General features: G+C 42.3%; 1 protein-coding gene across 2 annotated transcripts; it reads left to right on the top strand.

Moving 5' to 3' along the window:
• Positions 1-1,556: 1,556 nt before the first annotated feature.
• Positions 1,557-13,372, top strand: LOC118858573 (antigen peptide transporter 2-like). Of its 2 annotated transcripts, XM_036769140.1 has the most exons (13): positions 1,557-1,687; positions 1,793-1,942; positions 2,184-2,693; positions 2,802-2,916; positions 8,745-8,875; positions 9,161-9,366; positions 9,592-9,789; positions 10,024-10,152; positions 10,350-10,538; positions 10,738-10,911; positions 11,091-11,250; positions 11,647-11,783; positions 12,897-13,085. In XM_036769140.1, the coding sequence occupies exons 3-13, from the start codon at positions 2,192-2,194 to the stop codon at positions 13,083-13,085; spliced, it is 2,130 nt and encodes a 709-aa protein (XP_036625035.1). In that variant the 5' UTR covers positions 1,557-1,687; positions 1,793-1,942; positions 2,184-2,191. The 2 variants fall into 2 exon arrangements, with proteins under 2 accessions (XP_036625035.1, XP_036625034.1); XM_036769139.1 differs by lacking the exon at positions 1,793-1,942 and having other exon boundaries at positions 12,897-13,372.
• Positions 13,373-25,780: the final 12,408 nt, after the last annotated feature.

Here is a 25,780-nt window from a genome sequence, read left to right as displayed (position 1 = left end):
ATCCTTCTTATTCAATAAGGGCAAATTGTTTACATCTCTACATGGGAGGATGATACTTGTAAAATCTTGACAATTGTATCTTCATTATGATATTTAAAAGGGATGTACATAGACAGAAGGTGTGGGTATAAATTAATCAATGTGTTGATAATAAAACATAATTAAAGGGTGCAAAGGGATTATAATGGGAGAAGAGGAAAGGAGGAGGCAGAAAAGGGTAAATTATGTCACATGAAGAGGCACAAGAACATATTATAATAGAGGGAAAGAAGGGAGGGAGATGAGCATTGTTTGAACTTTGCTCTCATTGGATTTGGTTCAAAGAGGGAATAATATACTTAGTTAAGTATAGAAATCTAACATGCCATACAGGCAGTAGGAGGGGAAAGGGGAAAGAAAAGAGAAAGAGTGGTTAGAAGGGAGGGAAGAAGTAGGAAGGGAAAGTGGAAAAACAGGGAGGGAGGCTGATGGAAGGGAGGGAAAATTGAGGGAGGCAGTGGTCAAAACTTCAGTTTATTTAGGTCAGAGTTGTACTGGCTAGCATTCAATAATTTTGGTAATTGCCTCCCTTCTGGCAATCCCTTCTCCCCCAAGGAAAAGAGCCTTGCACCCTTCCTTCCCAAGGTAGACACAACCCTCTACTTAGTTTGGAAATCTATACACATCAGAAATCAGCTGGCGAGACCTGGGGGTGATTTGTAAGGCAAGGGAGAGAAGCATTTTAGTAGGATTGATGAGTGGGAAAATGTACATCTCTACATGCTCCTCCTTCCTTTTCCCCATCTGATTTTCCATCACCTAATGCACTGTCCTAGTAGTGGCTGGCCCTATACATGATCTCAGGATTCAGTGTTACCCCTCTACTCCCTCTAGGTCCACTTCATCACTATCCCAGTCCACATTCTCTGTACCTCCCTTCAAAGGGTGATTCCCTCATTCACTATCTCCCCTCCTTTCCAGAACTCCCTAAAATTATGTAGTATCCTCATATCTTAGTCCTCAGTGTCAGTTTCTCTGGGCTTGACTATATCACAGCCTTTATTTCTCCTGTCAACATTCTCAAGTCACTATTTTAAAAAATAATTATTCACTTAATATCATATACATTTCCAATTGTATCCCTCCTCCTCTCCCTTCCCAGAAAGCCACCCTTTACAATAAAGAATAGAAAAGGAAAAAACAGTTCAGAAATTTTAATCACTGTGTTGAACAAGTGTGATAATATTTAATGTTCCACGGTCATAGTTGCCCGCCTTTGCAGAAAGCAAAAGGTGTCTTTTGTGTCTTCCTGGGGGCTAAGCTTGATAATTATAATTTAGCAGCATCAGGTTAAAACCTCACAGTAGCTGCCAACAAAGTCTTTCCGGAGTGGCGTAGACACAGGCGGTGACCCACACAGGAATGAGCTTAGATTGTCAGTAAAAGAATTTTCGATTCTTTGATTTAAAGATTTTTGGGCGCCCCCTTGTGGGCGACTCAAGTCCGGGAATCCCCGCTTTGGGGACTCAGTGCTGGCAAGCGAAAGTGAAACCCAGGCTCTGGGGTTGGGGACTGAATCAGAAAGGAAAGGGATAAAGGGGACTGGAGACCCAGAGCAGACGCTGGAGATACCGGGACGCTGCTCAGCACCCAGACCCTGCGGCGAGCTCCGCTCCAGCTGCAGCCCAGGAGTCCGTGCTGAGAGCAGGTAAGTCCTCGCAGGGGCACCCCGGTGGAGTTAGGGATTGGGAAGGTGGGGAGGAGAATCATATTTGGAGGTTTTAAGAGGTGCCCCCCTCCCTTTCATCATCAGCAGATGTTAGGGGAATTCTCTGTCCCTCCCTCCCACCCAAGAACCAACCCCTGAGCCCTGAAGACGTGGAAGGAACTCTGCTCTGCCGCGTACTCTCTGTGTGACCCTGAGCAAGCCGCTTTGAACCTTAGTTTTCTCATCTGTAGAAACGTTGAGTTTGGACTACAATAGTCCCTATGGCCCCTAACGACCCTAAGTCCAAGAGCCCATCAATCAAACTACCCTCTGCTTGGGGGGGGGAGGGGAAGGGTTCTTGGATAAGGGGTAAATGGTGGACTTGATTGGAGGTGTTGCCCCTTATAATAATATCCCTCATTATTATATCATAATTATATGATAATATTATCATATTATAATAATATAATAATAATCTTTCCTTATTCTTTCACAGGCCCCAACATGCAGCTCCTTGCCCTGAGGCCCTGGGCTCCCCTCCTCCTGACTGACCTGATCCTGCTTTGGTTGTTGCAGGGGCTTCTGGAAGCTCTGCTCCCTCCAGGGCTCCTTGTCCTCTGGCTGGAGGGGGCCTTTCGAGTGGGGTTCCTGTGGGGGGTGCTAAGTTTATTAGAGGGACTTGGGAACGTGGGGGAACTACTGCCTACCTTGTGCCTGAGCACCCCCCTGTTCCTTTCCCTGAGGACCTTGGTTCCAGGAGCCTTGAATGCCCCACCTGTGCTCCTAGCCTCAGCCCCATGGGCCTGGCTGCTGGTGGCTTATGGAGGAGTGGGACTGGGCTGGGCTGTGTGGAAGTTGCTGAGTCCTGCAGAAGCCCCTCCCTCAGCACAGGAGAAGGAGCAAGTCCAGGACAACAAAGCCATGATGTGGAGGCTGCTGAGGCTGTCCTGGCCTGACTTCCCCTTCCTGGTTTCTGCTTTCTTCTTCTTGGCTGCTGCAGTCATAGGTAAATGCACAAGATGGGTGTGGGGCTGAGGGAGTGCATGAATCTAAATAAACATGGAAAAGGATGCTTGATGTTGCTCCCTGCCCATCTTCTCATGCCCCACTCCAGGTGAGATGTTCATCCCCCACTACACTGGTCGTGTGATTGACATCCTGGGCCAGGACTTTGACCACGATGCCTTCGTCACTGCCATCTTCTTCATGTGCCTCTTCTCCCTTGGAAGGTTAGTGATTTGGTAGGGCCAGGAGGAGAAATCACATCCATATCCTTTAGGGCTCTGCCACTTGCTGTCTCTGTGACCTTGAGACAATTACTTTATATATGTGGCCCTTAGTTTCCCCATCAATAAAAGGAAAGGGGTCGGACCAGGTACTAATGATTCCATGTCCTGTGACCCTGAGGAGATTTCTCATCCCCCAAACCAATGTGCTATACGTTGTCCAGCTGCTCCTAGGTGCAGACTCTGCCCTCCTGAAAGGCAGGGAAAAGATCTCTCCCACAGGACTTGGATCTAGGAATGCTACTTTTTTAAATGCTCCTACTCTGAGGTAGGGACGCCCCCCCACCCCAGGAGCATCCATTCTAATGAGGGGATACATTTTCCATCTTTGGAAAGTTTTTTTTTTCTGTTGATACAGATAAAGTAACCTGTAGTCCTAGAGTTATGTCTGATGGGGGAGACAAGGGTCGGACATTCGACAAAGGGTTCAACAGCTTGTGAATGTATTCATTCATCTTTTTATTCGTTCAGAAGTATTTATTTAGTGTCAGAAAGTGGAAACACGATTTTGTCCTAGTAGTAGGGGAGGTGTGGTGCATTATCTGCTCTCAAGGCCCTCCCTGGCTTTTTTATATATGCAGTTTCCTTTTCCTTTCAGTGACTTTTCACGTACATTGTTGTACAGCTGTTGTATATATCCTTCTCTTACTTCTATTTATTTGATCTTGTATCAGTTTTCAAAAGTCTTCCTATGTTTCTCAGAATTGTATTTGTCATTTCTTACTGCCCAATCATGTTCCATTAGATTTATATAACTTTGTTTTTCAGTCACTCCTCAGCCAGTGGGTCCGTATTGTACTTCCAGTTCTTTGTTACTGTCAAAAGTGCTAATATGAACACTTTGGCCGATTTTTGTATTTTTGGCATATTTTGGACCACTGTTTCTTAGGGTATAACACCAATCATGGGATTGCTAACGCAAAAGCTTTGGACAGTGTGTTCACTTTACTTGCATAATCCAGAATTGTCGATCCATTTCATAGCTTCAGCTACAGGATATTCATGTGCCTGCCTTCCCACAGGCCCTCCAACATTTGGCCATTCTCATTTTTTTGTCATCTTGGCCAGTTGTATTCCACCACCTCCACTTCCAAACATGCTCAAAACTTCCCATGTCAAAAGAAGCTCGTGTTTGTTTATATTGTTCCTTCTAGTTATTTCCCTTCCATTGCTAATCTTCTAGGATGTCCTACATCCCCTGCCTCCCTTTCCTCATCTTCTTTAACTCTTTGTCTTCTGTCTTTTGTCCCATTACTCTACTGAAACACCATTCTCAAAGGTCATCAGTGACTTACTTATTTCCAAATCCAAGCCCATTTCTAAAGTATAATGCTTTACTGTCTGTCGTATTTGACTTGATTGATCACCCCCTCCTCCTTTAACTTCTGTGTCATTGCACCACACTGGTATTCCTTTTACATTTCTGACTATACTCTTTCCTTTTTTGTGGGCATGCTCTCCAGACCATTAAAATGTAGAAATTCCCTAAAGCTCAACTTTAGTCTTCAGACCTCCAGTTTCTCTTACTCTGTACTTTCTGGCTTATTTATGCTCATGGTTTCACACTTAACCTCCATTCTGATGATTCTGAACGTTATGTCTCTAGTCTTGATGCTTCACTTGAGTTCCAGGCCTACATCTTCAAATGTCTGCTAAACATCTCCATTGGTTGTCCCTGTGTCTCCTCAACACAATATATACCAAATCAATCTCTTAAAAAAACCCTTATTTTTACTTATTTCATTAAATATTTTTCCAATTACACTTAAGAAGTTTTAAATTCTGAATTCTCTCCTTCCCTTCCAAACCTTCCCCTCTGCGAGAAGTCAAACAATTTAATATCAATTATATATGTGTGGTTATCAAGCATATTTCCATATTAGGCATGTTGCAAAGGAAAACACAAACAAAAAAGTAAAAATAAAGAAAGTTTAAAAATATACTTCAATTTGCATTCGGAGTTCATCAGTTTTCTCCCTGGAGGTGGATAGAATCTTTCATCATGTGTCCTTTGGCATTTTCTTGGATCGTTGTCTTGATCAGAGTAGCTAAGTCTGTCACAATTGATCATACTTACAATATTCTTATCACTCTGTACAATGTTCTCTGGTTCTGTTCTCTTCACTTTGCATGAGTTCGTATAAGTCTTCCAAGGTTTTTCTTAAACTCTCCTGCTCATCATTTCTTATAGCACGGTCATATGACAATCATATCATGACAAACATGCCACAACTTGTTCAGTCATTTCCCCAAACTGATGGGCATCCCTTTGATTTTCAATTCTTTGCAACTACAAAAAAGAGCTGCTAGAAATATTTTTGTACAAATAGATCTTTCCCCCTTTTCTTTGATTTCTTTGGGATACAGACCTAGTAGTAGTATTGCTGGATCAAAAGATATACATAGTTTTATAGCTCTTTGTTCATAGTTCCAAATTGTTTTCCAGAATATCAGGACTAGTTTGTAACTCCACCAACAATGCATTAGTGTCCCAATTTTTCACATCTCCTCCAGTATTCTCATTTTATTTTACTCTCATGGTAGCCAGTCTGATAGGTGTGAGGTGGTACCTCAGAGTTGTTTTAATTTTTAGTTCTCTAATCGGAAGTAATTTAGAGTATTTTTTCCATGTGACTATTCATGACTATTGATAGTTTTGGTTTCTTCTTTTATAAACTACCTCTTCATATCCCTTGACTGTTTATCAACTGGGGAATGGCTGTTATTTTTATAAATTTGGCTCAGTTTCCTACATACCTGAGAAACTTTCTAAGAATTTTTTTTTCAGTGAGTTTCCTGTTTTCCTTCTATTTTTAGCTGTTAGTTTTATTTGTACAAAAGCTTTTTTTAGTTTCATGTAATCAAAATAACCTATTTGCTTCCCGTAATCTTCTCTGTCTCTTGTTTAATCATAAACTTTTTCCTTATCCATAGATCTGACAGGTATAAATTGCCATGCACCTCTAATTTGTTTATAATATCACCCTTTAGGTCTAAATCATTTATCCATGTTGGCTATATCTTTGTGTATAGTGTGAAATGTTGATCTGTTCCTAGTTTCTGCCAAACTGATTTCCAGTTTTCCCAGCAATTTTTGTCAAATTGTGAGTTTTTACTGCCACAGCTTGGCTCTTTTGGTTATCAAACACTAGGTTACTATTGCTGTCTACTGCTATGTATCATGTACGTAATCTATTTTACCGATCCATCACTCTATTTTTTGCCAGTGATAGATTGTTTTAATGATCACTCCTTTGTAATATGATTTTAAATCTGGAATGGCTAGTTACCTTCCTTAACACTTTTTCCCTGTTGATTTCCTTGACGTTCTTGACCTTTGGTTCTTCCAGATAATTTTGGTTACCATTTTTTCTAGCTCTATAAAATAATCCTTTGGTAGTTTGATGGTTATGGCACTGAATAAATAAATTAATTTAAGTAGAATTTTTATTTTATTATATTGACTTGGCTTACCCATGAGCAAGTAATATTTCCCCAGATATTTAGATCTATCTATTTATGTGAAAAGTGTTTTGTAATTACGCCCATAAAATCCCTGGGTTTGTCTTGGCAGGTAGATTCCCAAGTGTTTTATATTTTTCCACTTACTTTAAATCAATTTCTCTTTCTATTTTTCCTGCTAGGTTTTGTTGGTAGTATATAGAAATGCTGATGATTTATTTGATTTCATTTTATATCCTGCAACTTTGCTGAAGTTGTTCATTGTTTCAATTGCCTTTTTTAGTTGATTCTCTAGAATTATCATCCAAAGAGAATAATAGTTTTCTTTCCTTGTTAGTTATTTTTATTCCTTCAATATCTTTTTCTTGTCTTATTGCTAAAAATATTACAATATGTTTCAATACACAATACTGAATAGTAGTGGTAATAATGGGCATCCTTGATTCACCTCTGATCTTATTGAGAAGGCTTCTAGCTTATACCTATTACAGATAATGCTTGTTATCAGTTTTAGATTGTTGTTGTGTTTGTCCTTTCTTTTTGAAGAAGACCATGATATCAGGGGAATGATAACATGACTTGCAGCTGACTTGGATTTGAGTGAGGGAGGGGTGCAAGGTCCCCAGCCTTACTTTCTCCTCCAGAGCCATCTGGATCCAGTGACTTGATATTCAACACGACGACTGGAGATGGCTCAGGATGCAATGGAGACCTTGGCCCCTTTAGGCTCAGACCCTTTTATGTGAGTGAGGTAATGCCCATTCAGTGAGTAGGCCTTCTTAAGAAGTGAATCAAGAGATAGCCCCTTTAAATAGAAAAAAGAAAAAAAATCAAGGTGGGAGGGGAAGACCCTCAGGGTTGCTGTTCCAAAGAGAAACAGTTGACGTTCACTCTAAGGCAGGAGGGCCCAAAATACAGCCATTAAATAGAGCTTGGGCACCTATTGTGGTCCAATCTCTGAGCTTCAGAGTGAACTGGAAGGAAGGCAGGAAGAAAAGAAGGAAGGAAGGCAGGAAGGAAAGAAGGAAGGAAGGCAGGAAGGAAGGAAGGAAGGAAGGAATCTAGCCAGTAACCCCCAAGTTAAGTGGGCAACTTCTGGCCATCAAAATTTACCTTCCTTTGGAGGGGAGAAGAAGAGGGCGAGGACAAGCTGAGTTACCCAGCTGGCTGGGTCCCCTCTCAGGCAGCTCAGTCCACTCACAGGTTGTGTTTGGCCTTCATTTTCAAAGAGGACAATAACATCAGGGAAGTGATGACATGGCTTGCAATTGACTTGGATTTGGGTGAGGGAGGGCTGGGCAAGGTCACCATTCTCACTTTCTCACAGCCCTCCCTCACTGAAATCCAAGTCAATTGGCTTTAGATAAATACTGCTTATTATTCTTAGAAAAGCTCCTTTGATTCCTCTGCTTTCTAATGTTTATAATGGCAATGAGTGTTATGTTTTGTTCAAGGCTTTTTTTGAATTTATGCGCAGCTAAGTGGTGTAGTGGCTAAAGCATTGGGCTTGGAATCAGGAAGGCTCATCTTCATGAGTTCAAATTCAGTTGCAGATACTTCATTGCTGTGTGACACTGGACAAGTCACTTAACCCTGTTTGCCTCAGTTTCCTCAACTGTAAAATGAGGATAATTAAGAACATCTACCTCCCAAGATAAGATTTATTAAAGTACTTAACACAAAGTAAGTGCTATATAAATACCGGCTTTGATTGTCATTACTTCCTGTGAAAATCTTCCATGTTTTTGCTGAAATAATAGGAAAAGGAGTTAGTTTCCCTTGTGTGGATAGAGAAGAATCCTTAGGGACATGTTGGCAGTAAATTAACCAACTCTAGAACTCAGAGAGCACCAGGAAAACTGGGACAGAGAATGAGAATCTAGGAGAGGTAATCAGATGAGTTGGGGGTGGGGCGGGGCAAAGTCCCTGTTCCCTTTCTGATGGTGCTATCTCATCACACCATGCCCTTCACTTCTCCTTTAGCCCCAGCAGCCTGCAATGGAGAGCTGAACACAAAACAGGTCCTCAGAATGTCTGTGGAATTGAATTCTACTGCCTCCCCTCTTCTACTTGGGTTTCTCCTGCCGTACCTGCCCTCTATCCCCATCCATTCATTATCTTACCTATTCTTTTTGGTGCCATTTTCCCTGTTTCCCTCTCCTGGGTCCTCTTATGTCTCTCCCTCACCCATATCCCTCCTTCTTCACTGACTCTCTCCTCTCTTCCTCATCCATTCTTCCCATGTCTCCACAGGCTCACTCTTTCCCACCTGTATTGTTCCTCATGCTTTTCTCTTTCTCATCCACCAGCTCATTGTCTGCTGGATGCAGAGGAGGCCTCTTCACGCTCGTCCTGTCCCGAATCAACCTGCGTATTCGGCAGATGCTCTTTTCCTCTCTGCTACACCAGGACCTCAGCTTCTTCCAGGAGACCAAGACAGGTGGGGTTCAAAGCCTGGATCTTTTGTTCCTCTGGGCTTTCCTAACCCCTCAGGGTCCCTTTCATGCCCTGCACTCCCTTCTTCCATAGTTGAATGTACAGTGAGCTGGGTCCCTGTCAGAGTGAGTTGTTGTGACCTGACCTCTCTCCCCCAAGTAGAGGGGAGGAGGCAGGGGCATTGAGGAAGTTTTTTGAGTTTTAATGACCTCGCGGGTGAGTTGCCCCAACTGTGGCTTCTGGGTCATCTGTCCCATTCTGGAGCATAGCCTCATTCTTTCTTTCCCAGGGGAGTTAAACTCACGCCTATCTTCAGACACCAACTTGATGAGTCGCTGGCTCCCTTTAAATGCCAATGTGTTCCTTCGGAGCCTCGTAAAGGTCATAGGCCTGAGTGGCTTTATGTTCAGTCTCTCACCTCGACTCACCCTCCTCTCCCTGCTTGAAGTGCCCCTCTCAATGGCTGCTGAGAAGGTCTACAATGCCCGACATCAGGTATATGTGGGCAGGAACACAGCTTAGGGGAGAGGCATAGACTGGTGCTGGTTGGATGGCCTGCAGGAAGAACCTTGGGAGACAGAATTAGAATAAAGGTAGGGGAAGGAGAGAGCCGGGATTGGGGTGGGGGTAGGGAGCTCCAATATGGGAGATAGGATGCTGGGCTGTGTGGAGGGGTTCTCCTTTGCTTCACTAGCCTTTCCTCTGATACCTTCTCTCCAGGCAGTCTTACAGCAGATCCAAAATGCAGTGGCGGAGGCTGGGCAGGTGGTACGGGAGGCAGTGGGAAACCTGAAAACAGTGAGGAGTTTTGGAGCAGAGGAGGATGAGGCCCAGCGCTATGAGGAAGCCTTGGAACACAAGCGTCAGCTAGAATGGCGCCGAGACTGGGAGCGAGCGGTGTATCTGCTCTTCAGGAGGGTGAGTCAGGTCGAACAGCTTAGTGGGACATGGCCAAGGGGGTTCAAAGATAGTAAGTACATCCATAGGTGATGCTTCCTCAGCCTCCGATCTCTGATGTATGACCCTCCCTCTTCCATTTCTAACCCCTTGGTCCCCTCTTTCCTAATTACTATCATCCCCACTAGTCTCTACAGTAAGAGGGATAAAGAATGACCGGCCCCATCCTCAGTCCATTTTCCTCTTCTCCCTCAGAGCCTTCAGCTGGGGATGCAAGTGTTGATGCTGAATTGTGGGCTAAGGCAGATCTTGGCTGGGGAGCTCACCAGGGGAGGCCTCATTTCATTCCTGATGTATCAGGGGGATATGGGGAGATATATGCAGGTAAGGCAACAGACTCTTGTTCTGTCTTTATTTCAGTTTTCAGGCTTTGCTGGGGGTGGGATGCCAAGTTTTGAAAGATTGGTTTTCCATATACCTGATTCTGTGTGGGGAAACAGTGGTGGCTCTATAACTCTGTTATTGAAGAATTAGGTCTCAGAGGGTCTAGTAAATGACTATGTATCATCATATTTCTCCAGGCTCTCGTGTACATCTGTGGGGACATGGTGAGCAATGTGGGTGCTGCAGAGAAAGTTTTCCGATACCTGGATCGTGAGCCACAGATGCCTCCTCCTGGAACACTGGCCCCTCCTTCCCTGCAGGGCCTTGTGGAATTCCAGAATGTCTCCTTTGCCTATCCCACCCAGCCAACCAAGCCTGTCCTCCAGGTGCCTGAGATTGGGAGGATACCCAGGATCCAGTTTTGTGGCCCTCAGCTTTCTGTTATGTGAAAGGGGTGGTGGGGCTGACCCTGGTCTTTAATCCTGACTTTCCCGAGTCCCAAGATGGTGATTACCTCAAGGTGAGGGAGGAGGTCTTCATCCATTTCTCTCATTGATTATTGCCTCTTTTCCCCTTCCCTTCCAGGGAGTGACATTCACTCTGCACCCTGGGAAGGTGACCGCCCTGGTAGGGCCCAACGGAGCTGGGAAGAGCTCAGTGGCTGCATTGCTACAGAATCTGTATCAGCCCACAGGGGGCCGGCTGCTGCTGGATGGGGAGCCCTTGACCCAGTACCAGCACCAGTACCTGCATTCACAGGTGACAGGGATAAGGAGGAGAGGGAGATGAAGATGAGGAAGGAAACACTGTGAAAAATAGGGTGGGTGGGACTGGGCAAGAGAGAAAGAGATTTTTTCTTCTCAAGACATATGGAGTGGGGGAGGGTCCATTGGGTCCCTCTCTGGGATTAGCTCACCCAGTGTCCCCTTCCCACATAGGTGTCTGTGGTTGGGCAGGAGCCTGTGCTGTTCTCAGGCTCTGTGAGGGACAACATTGCCTATGGACTGGAGAGCTGTGGGGATGATGAGGTGAGGGCTGCTGCCAAAGCAGCCCATGCTGATGGATTTATTGCCAATATGGAGCATGGACTGGACACAGGTACTTTCCCCAATCTTCAAGACTGTGACAATGAGTTTCTAGATAAAAGGGAACTTGACCATTCCCTAATGAGGTTATTAGGGTGCCAGGGGGTATACTAACTCTAAAACTGGCATTGTTCTCTGTCTTTCCTTCTACCCTAGGTCTTCTTATTTATATAAAAGTACTTTGGGCCTACTCACCTAGACTTTTTGTCTAGGAGACCATGTGATTTGTGTTAAATGTGATGCCACCTCTCTCTGGATGGCACCATTGGGCATACATCCCTATGATTCTGTTAACCTGATGTGAGGGGAAATGACAGAGGGCAAAATTGGAGACAAAAGTGCAATTCCTCTACATGAAATAGTCATAGGACCCCATCTCTGAGGAAGGCTGTATTCTCTGTCTCTTCAGCTGTGGGGGAAAAGGGAAGCCAGTTGTCTGCAGGACAGAAGCAGTGTGTGGCTATCGCTCGGGCCCTGGTGCGGAATCCCCGTGTCCTCATCCTGGATGAGGCCACCAGTGCCCTGGACATGGAGTGTGAGCAGGAGGTAAGGGCAAAGAGCTGGGGAAGAGTCGAACTTTCAAGGCAAATGGCATCAGGGCCTGAGCCACGTATGGCAGTGTTGTTAGGGATAGGCAGAGCTGACAGGGGCTGTGTGGGGCAAGGGAGATGGGGGAAAGTTAGCCTGAGCCATATGTCTCCAGGATTTGGGATGATTATAGACCCCAAGACTGAGGAGGATAGTAGGGAAATTGTGTGTATCTCCTCTCAGTATTCTACATCCCACTTGATAGAACACTGTGTTGCAAAGGAAACTTATTTGCTGAAGCTTAATTTAGTTTCAATTTGTATTGGTTCAGCAATGACAGAGTCTCAAGTTTTATATATATATATATATATATATATATATATATACACATACATACATATATATATATTTACACGTATATAACTAGTATTTATTTATAAAATAATAATAAAAAAGGTCTCAATCAGAAAGTCCTCTTAGTTAGGTCACAATCAGTAAATCTCAGTAGGTTTGTCACAATCAGGAAGTCTCAATAGTTATCCAATATTAGCACAATTGATCAGCACCAACAAGGGAATTATTTACATCTGGATCACGTGGCTGGTGAGTCCCGGGTCAGCCTGCAGAGTCCCAATAGGAAAGTCCCAGGCTACGTGTCCGTGCCAGAGGGGAGACTTCCCAAAGATGGCTCAGTATTATCCACCTTAAGTAGTTCCTTCTAACCAAGAAGGCATTTTGCCAATTAAGTGTGTGATTGATGGGAAAGGAGCTATTCTCAAAACATCCTTGGGAGCATTTCTGTTTAGGAATGTCTGGTTCTGGGAGGGGTGGCTAGCTCTTCCTGGGGGCAAACATCAGGAATAAGATGTGTTGCAGTCAGATTGCAGGATATATTGAGCAAGGTCAGGATGTCGTAATAAATTTATGCATCAAAAGCATGAGTAGATGTTGGATATTGGCAGTAGTGGTGGTGGGGGGGTATCCATGGTTCCCTCCCTTTTTTCTTTCAAATCCTGCCCCACTCATTGACTGCCACATTTCCCTTTTTGTCTTCGGTGCAGTAAGCAGTGTTGGGGTAGGTATGGAGGTTTTAGTGTTTCTTTCTCTAATGCCCAGTCTTCTCACCCTCAGCTCCAGCAGCAGATGCTGCAGGGGGGTCGGACAGTGCTGGTGATCGCACACCGGCTGCAGACAGTGCAAGCTGCTGACAACATCCTGGTGCTGGACCAAGGGAAGGTGGTAGAACAGGGGACTCACACTGAGCTCATGGCCCAGAGAGGCCTCTATCATCACCTGGTGCAGCGACAGCTTGAGGACTGAGTCCTTGGAGGAAGGTGTAGGGGGGTGGTGGTGGAGCTTTTTATGCAGAATTGGGCTTGGGTTTGGGTCAGGGTCTCTAGGATCCAGGGCAGTCCTTGCTCTCAGTGCCCCTAGCCTGGACTTCTGTGTAATAGTGACTACAGCTGGGGAGATAATGCGGCCTTGGACAAGAGGTACCCCCAGGGATATCCCTTTCAAGAGACTATGTTGTTTCCCTGCTTCTGTTCAGAGTCCTGCATACCTGTGTGTGGGCATACCAGTCAATAAATCATTTTTCTAAGGATGAACATAATGGTGATGATGAGGTTAAAGAAAAATGATGATGGTAGGGAACCATAGGTTTTTAGGGGTGCTCGAGACCCCAAAATACCAACACGCTGGGTCCTGCTGAATGAATTCGACTGAAGCCTTCTCAGCCAAGGAAAAAGACAAAGTTTATTAAGGATTCACCATAATGGGTTGTCTTAAGGAATCTTACCATTTGTGATGCTTGTTTTCACAAGCAGGCCAGATTCAATCTGAGCTGTATTGAATCTGAGCGCCTTCATGGAGGCAGGATGAGACTTGTATACAGAAAGATTGTGGGAGGGATTGAGGGGTGGTCTTGAGTAGTCTAGGATGACTAGAGGAGGGGTTTAGAGTGCACTGGGGTGACTGGGGTGAGGTCAGATTCCAGGGTGGGAAATAGCTGAAGGCTACCTGGAAATGAAAGACAACAGAAGGCTAGGGTAACAGAGCTAGGGTATAGATATTTTGATCAGGATCAAGGGTGAGAAGCAGCTGGACAATAGAGGGCTAAGCTAGGTAGAGATTTGGGCCTAGATAATGAAAGGCATATGGCCTTAGGCAAAGGCCAGATCTAGTGGGAAGATTCAAGGAGAGTTCAAGGGGGTTCCCAGAGACTGTGCCCTCATCAGTGAAGAAGAGAGGTCTAACTTTATGTTAGTGCAAGGTTCTGCACACTTATGGAGAGAAGGTCTGAACTGGGCTTGCTGAACTTTCTCATGGTATTAAGTGCTGTTTTTATTCCAGCTTCTCAGGGCTAACTCAAGATAGCATCCTGCAAGCTGTCAGTGCTCTCAAAGTGGTCTGATCAAGGGCAAAAGCTGTGCCCCCTGGTCTTAGCTGTGCAATTTCCTGACATGGGGTTGAATCTGAGCCATATAAACAAAATTCAGCTAGAGAAATAAAAGCTCAAGAACCTATTGGAAAATAATGAAGAAAATGAGCCTAGTAGCAACAGATCTCAAAATATGCTATGAAGCCTTAATCATCAAAGGTGATTTTGTATTGGTTCCATCAGAGGAAGTTTAGGTACATGTACCAACAACGTTAGCAGCTGTTTTGGGGTGAAAGACCAACAACAAGAGCACACAGAAGGCTGCCAGCACAAGTTATTTGATCTGCTTTACTAAGGAAAGCAACTTTAAGGGCTTAACAATCTTACTTTAATTAAACATACATATATCATTCACTTAGTTCAGGAGGAAAAGATCAGCCCCCTGAACGTCAGGGCCAATACAAACAGAAATTACAAGTGTACATTATAAACAGAGCAAAATAACACAAACCAGTCTATCCATAGCAATACATAGTTACCAGAGAAGCGTCAACATGTAGGTTATCAAAGCCGAGGGGGGAGGGCTGCTTCAACAGTTCGCCCAAAGTCTCATCACTCTTTCAATGAGGGTACCCCACAAAAGTGAAATGCTAACCTTCCAATCACTAGTACCACATCATATACATTGTTTCCAGTCAATGACTCCTGATTGCCTTAGGACTGAGAAACACTCCAAGACAAAAAGATCCCACTTTACCTGCCCCATTGAAACAAAGGCCAGACTCATTAAAGGCACTTGATAGCCTTAGCATCCCAAAAGAGAAGAACAGCAAAAAATCCTGCCCTGATTACCATTACAGTACACAACATCTAGAAGCAATAAATAGTACAGCAGAGTGTTTGATAAACCTAAAGACCTCCAGCTGTTTGAGGGAGAACTAACTTTTCAAGAAACACTGGGAAGCAGTCTGGCAGAAACTAGGTCTAGACCAACATCTCACACAAGATAGGCTCCAAATGAGTCCATGGCTTACACATAAAGGATGGCATCATAAACAATGGGAGGAGCAAGAAAGAAATTACTTTCCCAATCTATGGAAAGTCAAATGGTTCTTGACTAAAGAGTGGATAGAGAAAATGACAGAATGTTAAACAGACACTTTTCATTACATAAAATTAAGGAGTTTTTGCACATACAAAATCTATGCAGCAAAAAAGTAGAAAGGGAAGGAGGTAACTGGGGAAAATCATATCAAATTTTTCTGATGAGTCTTATTTCCAAGACATAAAAAAAGTGATTCAAATGTATAAAGTTCAGAGCCATCCTCAACTGATAAATGGTCAGAGATATGAATGTAATTTTTAAAGGAAGAAATCCAAGCTATCAATAGCCATATGAAAAATGCTTCTAATTATTATTAATTAGAGCAGTTAAAATTAAAGCAATTCTGTGGTTCCATTGCTCATCCATGAAACTGGCAAAGTTAGCAGAAAAGGAAAATGGCAAATGTTGGAGGGGCTGCAGCCAAGTAGGCACATGAATGCACTGCTCATGTAGCTGAATGTTATACAGCCCCTCTGGAAAGTCATTTGGAACTATGAGGAAAAAAATATCATTAAAATGCATACCCTTTGAAACAACAACACTACTCCTAGGCTTATACCCTAAAGAATTCAAAGAAAGAGGAATAGATCTTATATGGACAAAAACATTTGTAGCAACTCTTTTTTTTTGTAGTAGCAGGAACTTGAAATAGGAGAGATACCCAACAATTGGGGAATGGTTGAAAAAATTGTGAGGTGTTAATGTAATAGAATACTCTGTTATAATTTCAATGTATTAATATATGCATATATAGCTATAATTGCAATGTAATTACAAAGTATTAAAATGTATTTAGGATAATAAAACTTAAGCCTTAGGAGATGAACTGATTCGCTACTCACAGAGCAAGGTGTCAGGGAACTAGACCCTGGATTTCCTGAATGCTAGCCCAGAAATCTTGCATTTACAACAGGCTGTCTCTCTTGGGCAGTTATCTTGCTTCGCTCCTTTTTAAACTGCCAGCAAAACAAGGCAGTAGAGCTGACACCCAGGGGTGAGGAAAGGAGGAGTTTCTAATCTAACAATGTTCGTTTGATCTATTCTAGAGTTTGTACCCGCGCATACGCCTCACCCAATGAGACTACGAGATACTGAAACGTCACTAGTTACTGACCGGTCTGGTTAGGGAAGGTTCCTATTCCAAGAAAAAGAAAATCATGCTTTCCTTTAAACTCGGGGACTTCCCAGTCGTGGCCAGTCCTGTGCCCATAGCCTGACCTGAGATCCCGCTGGGTCATGGAATTTTCTTAGCCCTGAGGCAGGGATAGATGGGAAAGTGTAGGGAAGGGGTGCTTAATCTTTTTTGTGTCCTTGTGGTTGTGGCAGTCTGATGACGACTAGGGACCCTTTCTGAGTATAATGCTTCTAAATGCACAAATCAAATGCAGACAATTACAAAGAAATTCAATTATATATAGAGATGTGATTTCCCACGCACCTCCATCCAAGTTCAAGCACTCCTTGAAATCAATCCGTGGACCCTTGGGGAGAGGGAGAGGGTCTGGGACTTCAGATTAAGAACCTTTGTGTAGAATGATAGATTAGCACCTGCGAACCCCAACTGGTTCCTGTTACCAGCGCCCCTCGTTGAGGGGTAAGGCGTTTAACTCCAGGCGTCATCACTTCTCCAACCTTACGAGACCGAGCACCGTGTATACAGAAGGTGGTCTGTGGAAAGGTTCCGGGGCCCTCCGAGGGATGGAACTAGACTTGGAAGGCAAGGGAGGGGGTGGTGGCTTAGGCGTCTTCAGGGCTGAGGTAAACTCGTGCCTAAGGATACATGTTGGGGTGGAACTGGGGAAGGGGGACGAACCCTCTTCATTAGGCAGGAAAGGTGCAGGCGCAATGTTTTCTTATCCAGACCCCTCCCCATCCTCCCCGCTTCCATTCTCCCACTTCTCTGGGACTCTCGGGCTTAGTGTCTTCTGGGACAGAATGTACAAATCAAAAAGTTTGTCAAAGATACGGACTTGCTGAGGGCTGTGAAGTCGATAATACCGCTTTTCCCCGAGGTTTCCTCCATCTTTCCAGAAAGCACCTTCTTCCCCTGCTGTTTCCCTCTCTTCTTTCTGTTTCTCTTTATTTTCCTACCCTGGTTCACTCACAGAATCACAGCCTGTTAGACCCTGTTTTACAGATGAGGGAACTGAGGACCCGAGAAAGGAAATAACCTGCCCGAGGTCACACCGAAAAGACCTAAGTAAGGTCTGCAGCCTCCACGTGCATTGTGCTTTCCTCTCTAATTCGCTTCGCCCCTTTGCTGCCTTTTCCCGTTAGAAGTTAGGTGAGGGAGGGAGGGAAAGAGGGAGGTGGGGAGGAGGTGAATGCCTTCCAACTAATGACTTTACCGAACTTCCACTTCCTAGAGAAAGCAAAAGTTTGAATTCTTGATCTTTCTTGTCCTACGCCAGGATAAGAAGAGGGCTAAGCTGGTTGGGAAACCCTACACTGAATGTTACCATGTTTAAAGACATAAGGAGCAGACAATTGTTTGAATTTGGTGCCCTCTGCTGGTCAAAGAAAATCTACTGTTTGGACCTCTTTGTTCAAACAAAGGTCCTGTCTTCGAAAGGGGATCATTGGGCTCTGCTTCCAGAGACAGAAGGGAAAGTACCAGTAGTGGGACCCAACGGTGCTTCTCTTGTTATCCTTTATGCCTTAATTTTGCTTATGCAGAAGCCTTTTCAGTTTCATGCAACCAAAATGATCATTTTTGTCTTGTGTAATTGCCTCTATCCCTTGTTTAGTTAAGATTGCATCCCCTACCCAGGTCCATGTCTTTGAAACAAAGATAATTGTCTCTCTGTCTCTCTCTCTCTCTCTCTCTCTCTCTCTCAAAAAAAAAAGATGCGATCTTTAGTATTCAGATCAATCCATTTTAAACTTACTGTGGAATATGGTGTAAGCAGATGGCCTAAGACTTATTTCTGCTAGACTGCTGTCTACTTTTCCCAGTACTTCTTTTCAAATATGGCATTCATTCCTAGATAATGTATGTTTTCAGGTTGATGGAAAACTGAAATATTGAGCCCTATTCCTCAGGTAGTTTACATTCTAATAGGAAAACCAACAAGTATTATCAATGGCATATTATCAAATTTGTGGATAACACATAGCTTGAAGGGATAATTAATACTGAGGATGACAGATTTAGAATTCAGAACTGTCTTGACTGACTAAAACACATGGGTTTAGAAAATTAATTTTACAAGCCTACAAGATGGGAGCCCAAGCTGGATAATGGTTCATCTGGAAAAAAAAAAACAATATCTGGAAGTCTTAGTGAACTGACTTCCAGCTTAATGTGAGATGGTTGTATGCTAGGACAGCCAGAAAAGCTGATGAAAACTTGGACTCCCAGGGATGGAGCATTTGGGAAGGGGGGAGGGATGGCTCTCTTGTACTTTCCCCTGGCCAGGCCACATCTGTCTCACTACATCTAACTCTAGGTACCATGTTTAGAAAGGGCATATGTAAGTTGGAGATTACTGAGCCAAGAGTGACCAGCATGGGTGAAGGGTGTTGAGCTTATGCCACGTGAAGCCTGGTTCGAAGGGCTATTTTGTTGCCTTTCACACTGCTCCCAGTACAGCATCCAGTGGTTAACCACATGATTGCTCTTCACCCAAGAATTAGTGGGTAGAAGAGAGATCTCGATCCAGTGCTGGAATAGACTCTTGAAACAACAGTCTCAAAAGAATGGCTTTGTCATGATGTTACTGATTACCAGACTTTTCCTCCCAGAGCCGAGTTCCATAAATAGATACCTAGGGAGGAAAAGGAAATAAGCATTTATATGGCACTTAATATATTCCAGGCTCAATGCAAAGTGCTCTTAAAAGTATCTTGTTTGATCTTCACAACAACCCTGCCGGGTAGGTGTGATCATTGTCCCCATTTTACAGTTGAGGTAACTGAGACAGAGGGAGATCAAGTAACTTATGAAGACCCAGGTGTTTGGGGCTCCACGACCAATTCTTTATCTACTGTACCACTAGTGCAGGAAGAGAGGCAGGGCTCTCCAATCCAGCAGTTTCTTGGATCTCACACCTAAGACTTATTCAGTGAGGTCAGGCTGTTTTTAGGTACTTTCTTATTTTATCACCTGTCTGGAGTCACCCAGGCCTTGAGCTGCCTCCATGATCTGGACAATATCTTCCCAAGGAGACCTTGGGGAAAGAAAGGGTAGAATTTTGGGAAGTGCTGTGCTCTTTTTCTCTTTTTAAAGAATCTACATACTAATATAGAATATGTGTTGTTTTTTAAATCATTATTTATTTTTAGCATTCTTTTTTAAAGTTTTAAGTTCCAAATTCTCTCGCTTACCCATGGGAAGACAAGCAATATGTAAAATCATACAAGACATATTTCTGTATTAGCCATATTGCAAAAATAAGGCAAGACAAAATAAATGAGAAAATTATACTTCAATTTGTGCTTAAAGTTCATCATTTCTCTCTCTGGGGGTAGATAATATTTTTTCCTTATGAGTCCTTTAGAATTGACTTGGATCATTGTGTTGATCAGAGCAGCTAAGTCTTTCACAGGTGATCATCACTACAGTACTGCTATTCTTGCTGGTTGCACTCACTTCCTTTTGCATATAGGTCTTCCGTTCATATGGGTCTTCCCATTTTTTTTCCCTGAAACCACACCCCTTGTCATTTCTTACAGCACAATATTACTCCATCACAATCATATACTATAACATGTCTAGTTATCCCCCTTTGATGAGCATCCCCTCAATTTCCAATTCTTTGTCACAACAGATAGAGCCACTAAACATATGTTTGTTCATATAGGTCTTTTTACTTTTTCTTTGATCTCTTTGGGGTAGAGACCTAGTAATGGTATTGCTGAATCAAAGGGTCTGCAGTTTTACAGTCCTTTGGACATAGTTCTGAATTGTTCTCCAGGATGGTTGTATCAGTTAACAACTCCACCAACAGTTCATTAGTGTTCTCTCATCCTCCAAAGCATTTATCATTTCTGATAAGTGTGAGATGGTACCTCAGAGTTCTTCGAATTTGCATGTCTCTAATCATTAGTGATTTAGTATGACTATAGATAGCTTTGATTTCTTCTTGTGAAAACTGCCTATTCATCTCTTGGTCAGGGAGAGTTGACCTCATTGGTCAACAGTTCCAGTGATAGCTATTGCCCTTCAGCACCACCTAGTATTGGAGAAAGGAAAAGCAAGGGAGTTTTGTAGCTGTTTTGGTGTCCTGGGGACATCTGCTGTGAAAGCTCTCTTCCGAATGGACAATTTAGAATTCAAGTGAGTATATGGTTGTATAAGCTAGAGGGAGCCAGTTTCATGCACTTTGCAGTTTTTTGGCTCGCAGAAAACTGCTATTTATATTAAGGGTTAAGACTTTCTAAAGACCCCTTTAAATGTTGATGGTTAACTGAAAGAAACCATCAAGGTTATGTTCAAGTTGAGAAGAGGATTTTCTGCACTGAAGACTGTTGAGTATTGTTTTTCTGGGCACTTATTCCTGCTGTTTTATGAAGTTATGCAGTTCATAATATCATACTATCATTTCATGTATTTTTATTCTTTTAAAATATGAAATTCTTTTAAAATATGAAATATGAATCACCTTTGTTTATAATCTGTACCTCCCCTTTCCCCTTTCCCAGTTGGACAACAAAAATTACCCACCCCCCCAAAATAAATACCTCATCTAAAACATGCATAGTCCAGCAAAACAACTTCTTACATGACCATGCCCCAAAATGTATCTTTTCCTGTGAAATTAAAGTTCATTACCTCTCTGGCAAGAGATGAGTGGCATGTTTCATTTTCAGTCCTATTTACTCATGGTTTTTCATTACATTGGTCAGAGGTTTAAAGTCTTTTAAAGTGGTTTTACTCTGCAATGTTGTTTTCATTGTTTGAATTGTTCTCCTAGTTCTGCTTACTTTGCTCTGCATATATTCATAGAGATCTTCCCAGATTCTTCTGCAAGTCCATTTTGATCATTTCTGATAGTACGATAATATGCCCTTATATCACTAAACCATAATTTGTTTATCTATTCCACAACAGGAGGCCCCTTGGCTCCTCATTATTGGTTACTATGAAAAGAGTTGGTATAAATATTTTTGCACATATAAGTCTTCTGCCTCTTTCTATTTCTTTAGGGTATAGGCCTAGTAGTGATATAGTTGGGTCAAAGGATATACACAATTTAGTAACTTTGGGGGAATGGTTTCAAATTACTTTCCAGAATGTCTGGCTCAATGTATTGGTCCACCAAAAGTGCACTAGTTTTCCTTCAACCCTTCCTTTAACCCAGACTCTGACCCTAATTTCTAGTCTTTACCCAAGAAATACGGTCTTTGGGTTTATTGAACACTATGCTACTCCATTCGTTTGCTTCTGTACATTTGTATGTTTCACTGATTGATCTCTATTTTTAAACTAACACCAAATCATTTTAATGATTATTGCTTTATAGTACATTTTTAGGGTACTGATAGACACTCCCTTCCTATGTTTTAAATTATTACCTTTGAGACCCTTGACCTTTTTTTCTTCCACATGAATTTTATTACTATTTTTCCAAGCTCCATGAAATGTATTTTGGTAGTTTGATTGGTGCGATGTTGAACAAGTTAATTTAGATAACATTTTAATTTTTATTATATTACTACCATAAGAAATTATTGTCATCAATTATTTAGTTCTCACTTTATCTTTGCAAAGAATGTTTTATATTTGGATTCATATAATTCCTTCATTCACCTGAGTAGATGCATTCCCAAATATTTTATCACTTCTGTAGCTATTTGAAGGTAATTCCTTTTTCTAGCTCTTTCTGTTGGGATTTGTTGGTACCATAGCGAAATGCTGATGATTTACACAGATTGATTCTATAGCCTTTGCTGGGTTTACTAATTGTTTCAATTAATTTTTGGTTGAGTCTTTATAGTTTTCTAAGTAAATCATCATCACATCATCTGCAATAGTGATAATTTCATTTCTTTTTGTTTATGCTTATTCATTTGATTTTTCTTTCTTGTCTTATTTCTACAGCTAGTATTTCTAGCACTATGTATAATAGTAGCGGTGATAATGGGAATCATTGCCTCACCCCTGATATTATTGGAAAGGCCTCCAAGTTTCTAATTTTCTCTATTATATTTAATATTTAATATTTGCTCTTGGATATAGACAAATATTGGGTAGCTAGGTGGCACAATAGATAGAGCACCAGGTATGGAATCAAGAAGAGTGGAGTTCAAATCTGGCCTCAGAAACTTACTGAGTGACTCAGAGCGAGTAACTTAATCCCATTTGTCTTCGTTCCTGATCTGTAAAATTAGCTGGAAAAGGAAATGACAAACCACTTCAATATCTTTTCCAAGAAAATTCCAAATGGGGTCACAAAGAGTTGCACATGACTAAAATGACTGAACAACAACATAGATGTTTACTGTAATAAGGAAGGACCTATTTATTACTTTGTTTTCTTAAATAAATATAAACAGGTGCTAGATTTTGTACAAAAGCCTTTTGATGATCTACTGGTGTAATAATGTTTATTGATTTATTATATTTATAGTCTTCCTAATGTAGAATCAACACTTAATTTCTGATATCATATAGAACAGAGGTGTCAAACTTTGACTCCCTATTATGTGTCCCAAACCAGAGTACAATATAATTGGGAAATGTTTAACAAAACTTAAAAAAGAACAGTACAACATAGATAATGTTCATTTGTGGTTTTCTACGAACCAATTAGGTGACACCACAGATAGAGCACTGGGTTTGGAGTCAGAAAGATTTGAGTCAAAATCCAGCTTCAAACACTCACTAGCTGTTTGATCCTGGTCAAGTGACTTAACCTCTGTTTGCCTCAATTTCCTCACCTGTAAAATGGACATCATAATAATTCTTACCTCCTGGTTGTTGCAAGGGTCAAATGAGGTAATAATTGTGAAGCATTTAGCACTTTTCTTGGCATGTAGCTACATTATTAGCTACAATTATTAGTAGTTTGACTCCACTGATGTAGAGCGCATGATGCTTGAACATATCCCTGATTTTCAGCTTGTCTCTAGAGACTTTTGGGAAATTCCCCTTGGGTGAGATCAATAACTCTCTTGGATGGGTTGAGATATTGTTTTAACAACCTGGCTAGCAGCTTCTGTGGGGGTGTAAAATCCACCCACAGCCAGCACCCAGAAAGCTGCTGGCACACCGGGAAAGCACAGGTTCTTTTGATCTGCTTAACCAAGGAAAGCAAGGTGAAGGGGTGGACAAGCTTACTTTAATCCAGCATACAGACAGCATTCAGTTAGTTCAGGGGAGAAAGCCAGCACCCTGAACTTCAGAACATTCATTTAGTTCAGGGGAAAAAACCAGCATCCTGAACTTCAGAACAAAATACAAGCAAATTACAAATATCAACAGACAGACCCAATACAATTCATAGTTACCAACATCTAGGTTCAGCCCGAGAGCTCAGAACAAGGGCTGGCCAAGAGTCACACTCGCCAGCACTGCTTTTCCAATGGAAGAGGGATCTTCAAGCTGTCTTCTCTCCTCTTATAGAGTTTTTGACATCATCAAGTGTTGCCTGAATGACCAGAGCCGATTGGTTCTTGAGTTGGCCCCTCCCCTTAGGACCCTGGGAGGTTCACATCCATGTAGATTAGGTTAATACCAAATAGGGCATGGCTCTGGAGTTAACACTTCCCCTTAGCCAGCCCCATGAATTGTCACAAAGAGGTGGACTTAAACCCACGTGGTCTAAAAGCCTCTGCTGTCCCAGACATGTAAACTAGGCCCTCCCTGGAGTTAGTCCTACCTTGGGCCCCCAAGGGCCCAGCACCTAGTAAGGCTTAATGAAATAAACTGAGTTACTCAAAGAAAACAAAGGCCATTCTGCTTACAGATATCTCACATCCAATGGGGGAGTTCATGCACTCTGTGTCTTATCTGATATATTCTAATTGTCATAACTTTTCTGCGTTATGTTTGCTATCTCCTTGGATAAATCAGCTTACTCACTGTTAACTATTTGTGAGTGGCGAGTCTTGTGTATAGCTGGCATTTGACGGGAAGTAAATTAAGGCTTTGTACATAATCTTGGGACATGCCTTCCCCTTTAAAGGTGACCTGGAAAGCCACTTGAACCTAAAAATCATTTCCTCCAGGCTGATAATATTTATTCAAGCAGATAGATATAATCCTAGTCCTCTCTAAGAAAAGCAGAACAGCTAGCTGCATGACCCACATCCCTTGGTCCCTTCTAGGTAGAAATCAAATCTTTCTTTGAGTGGGGTAGGCCAGATTAAAGAGATTCACTCTACCTGAATCCCCATGAGCCATATTTAGATAAGCCTGTATGGACACATATATAATCTATGTGAGCAACACACACAACCTAAATATATTCCCCAAATAGGGAAGGAAATGGTCCTGAGAAAATTGCATGCTTTCAGATTGGTAGCCATTCCTAGGCAGACAGCCTGTTTCACAGGCACCTGCCACATGGAAGGCATATATAATGATAAATGTTAACAGTTCCTGCCCTCAAGGAACTTACATTTTGCCGGGGGTAATACAAGATGTTCACAGTGAACTCTAGCAGCCCACAGGAAAGGGAACAGACTTGAATAGGGACTAAGAAGATAGATAGACTGTTTTGATATTGGTATTGTGCATGATATAGCTTAAAACTTTTGCATTAATTTGGTTCTTTAAGCAGGTATGTGTGTGTGTGTGTGTGTGTGTGTGTGTGTGTGTGTGTGCTTTCTGGAACAATTCCAAGTACTGTACTAGCCTGTTCTGGAGCACAACAAATTGATCGTCACTCCTATTGGTGGTGGTGAGTTCACACAATTCGTGGAGTAATGGGGCACCAACAGGGAAGGAAGGTATGATTCCTCCCACTCATGTACTGATGATTCTCATCTGTTAGGTGACAATATCATGGATTAAGATCATGGCTTGGATTTTACCACAAACACGATAAACAAAAACTTGGAGATTTTGTTAACTTACAACTTCATTAAGCCCAACACCTTTAATTTATTATCTCATCATCCAAAACCATCCAAGCAAATGGGGTTCATGGGTTGTACCTTGAAGCACCTGAAGCATGAGCTTCATTAAGAGATTATAATAATCTGAAGGTGGAAGGATGTCCTATTGAAGATAACATTCTTTTTTCATAGACTACCATTGCTGCAAGTCTGGTCTTTGCCCTTGAAAAATTGTAAATTGTAAATGTCACTGCAATATGGACACTATGTCTCCAGTCCCTCTGCTCCTTCACTGTAGACAAGGCCTGAAAAGAGACCCCAGTTTTCCATCTAGACCTGAATCTAGAGAGGAAACCACCACTGAGATGGGTGTTTGGGTGAATTTATTAATTTGTTAATCAGATTTGATCCACTGAAAGTGGCTTATAAGGTGCTCTAAGAAGCTGCCAAACAGAGAATATGAGAATAATTATAACTATAACTAATAGTTTTTAAAAGAAATGAACAGAGCTAGACTATGAAGACCTG

The sequence above is a fragment of the Trichosurus vulpecula genome, chromosome 7, assembly GCF_011100635.1.
Source record: "Trichosurus vulpecula isolate mTriVul1 chromosome 7, mTriVul1.pri, whole genome shotgun sequence".
NCBI lineage: Eukaryota > Metazoa > Chordata > Mammalia > Diprotodontia > Phalangeridae > Trichosurus > Trichosurus vulpecula.
This window is presented reverse-complemented; position numbering and strand designations above follow the sequence as displayed.

Bases quoted from the DNA above. Each gene is read 5' to 3' on its own strand.
- LOC118858573 (XM_036769139.1), top strand. From the start codon at position 2,192: ATGCAGCTCCTTGCCCTGAGGCCCTGGGCTCCCCTCCTCCTGACTGAC. The intron at 2,917-8,744 runs GTTAGTGATTTG...CTCATCCACCAG, and splicing joins TGCCTCTTCTCCCTTGGAAG to CTCATTGTCTGCTGGATGCA. The intron at 10,153-10,349 runs GTAAGGCAACAG...ATATTTCTCCAG, and splicing joins ATATGGGGAGATATATGCAG to GCTCTCGTGTACATCTGTGG.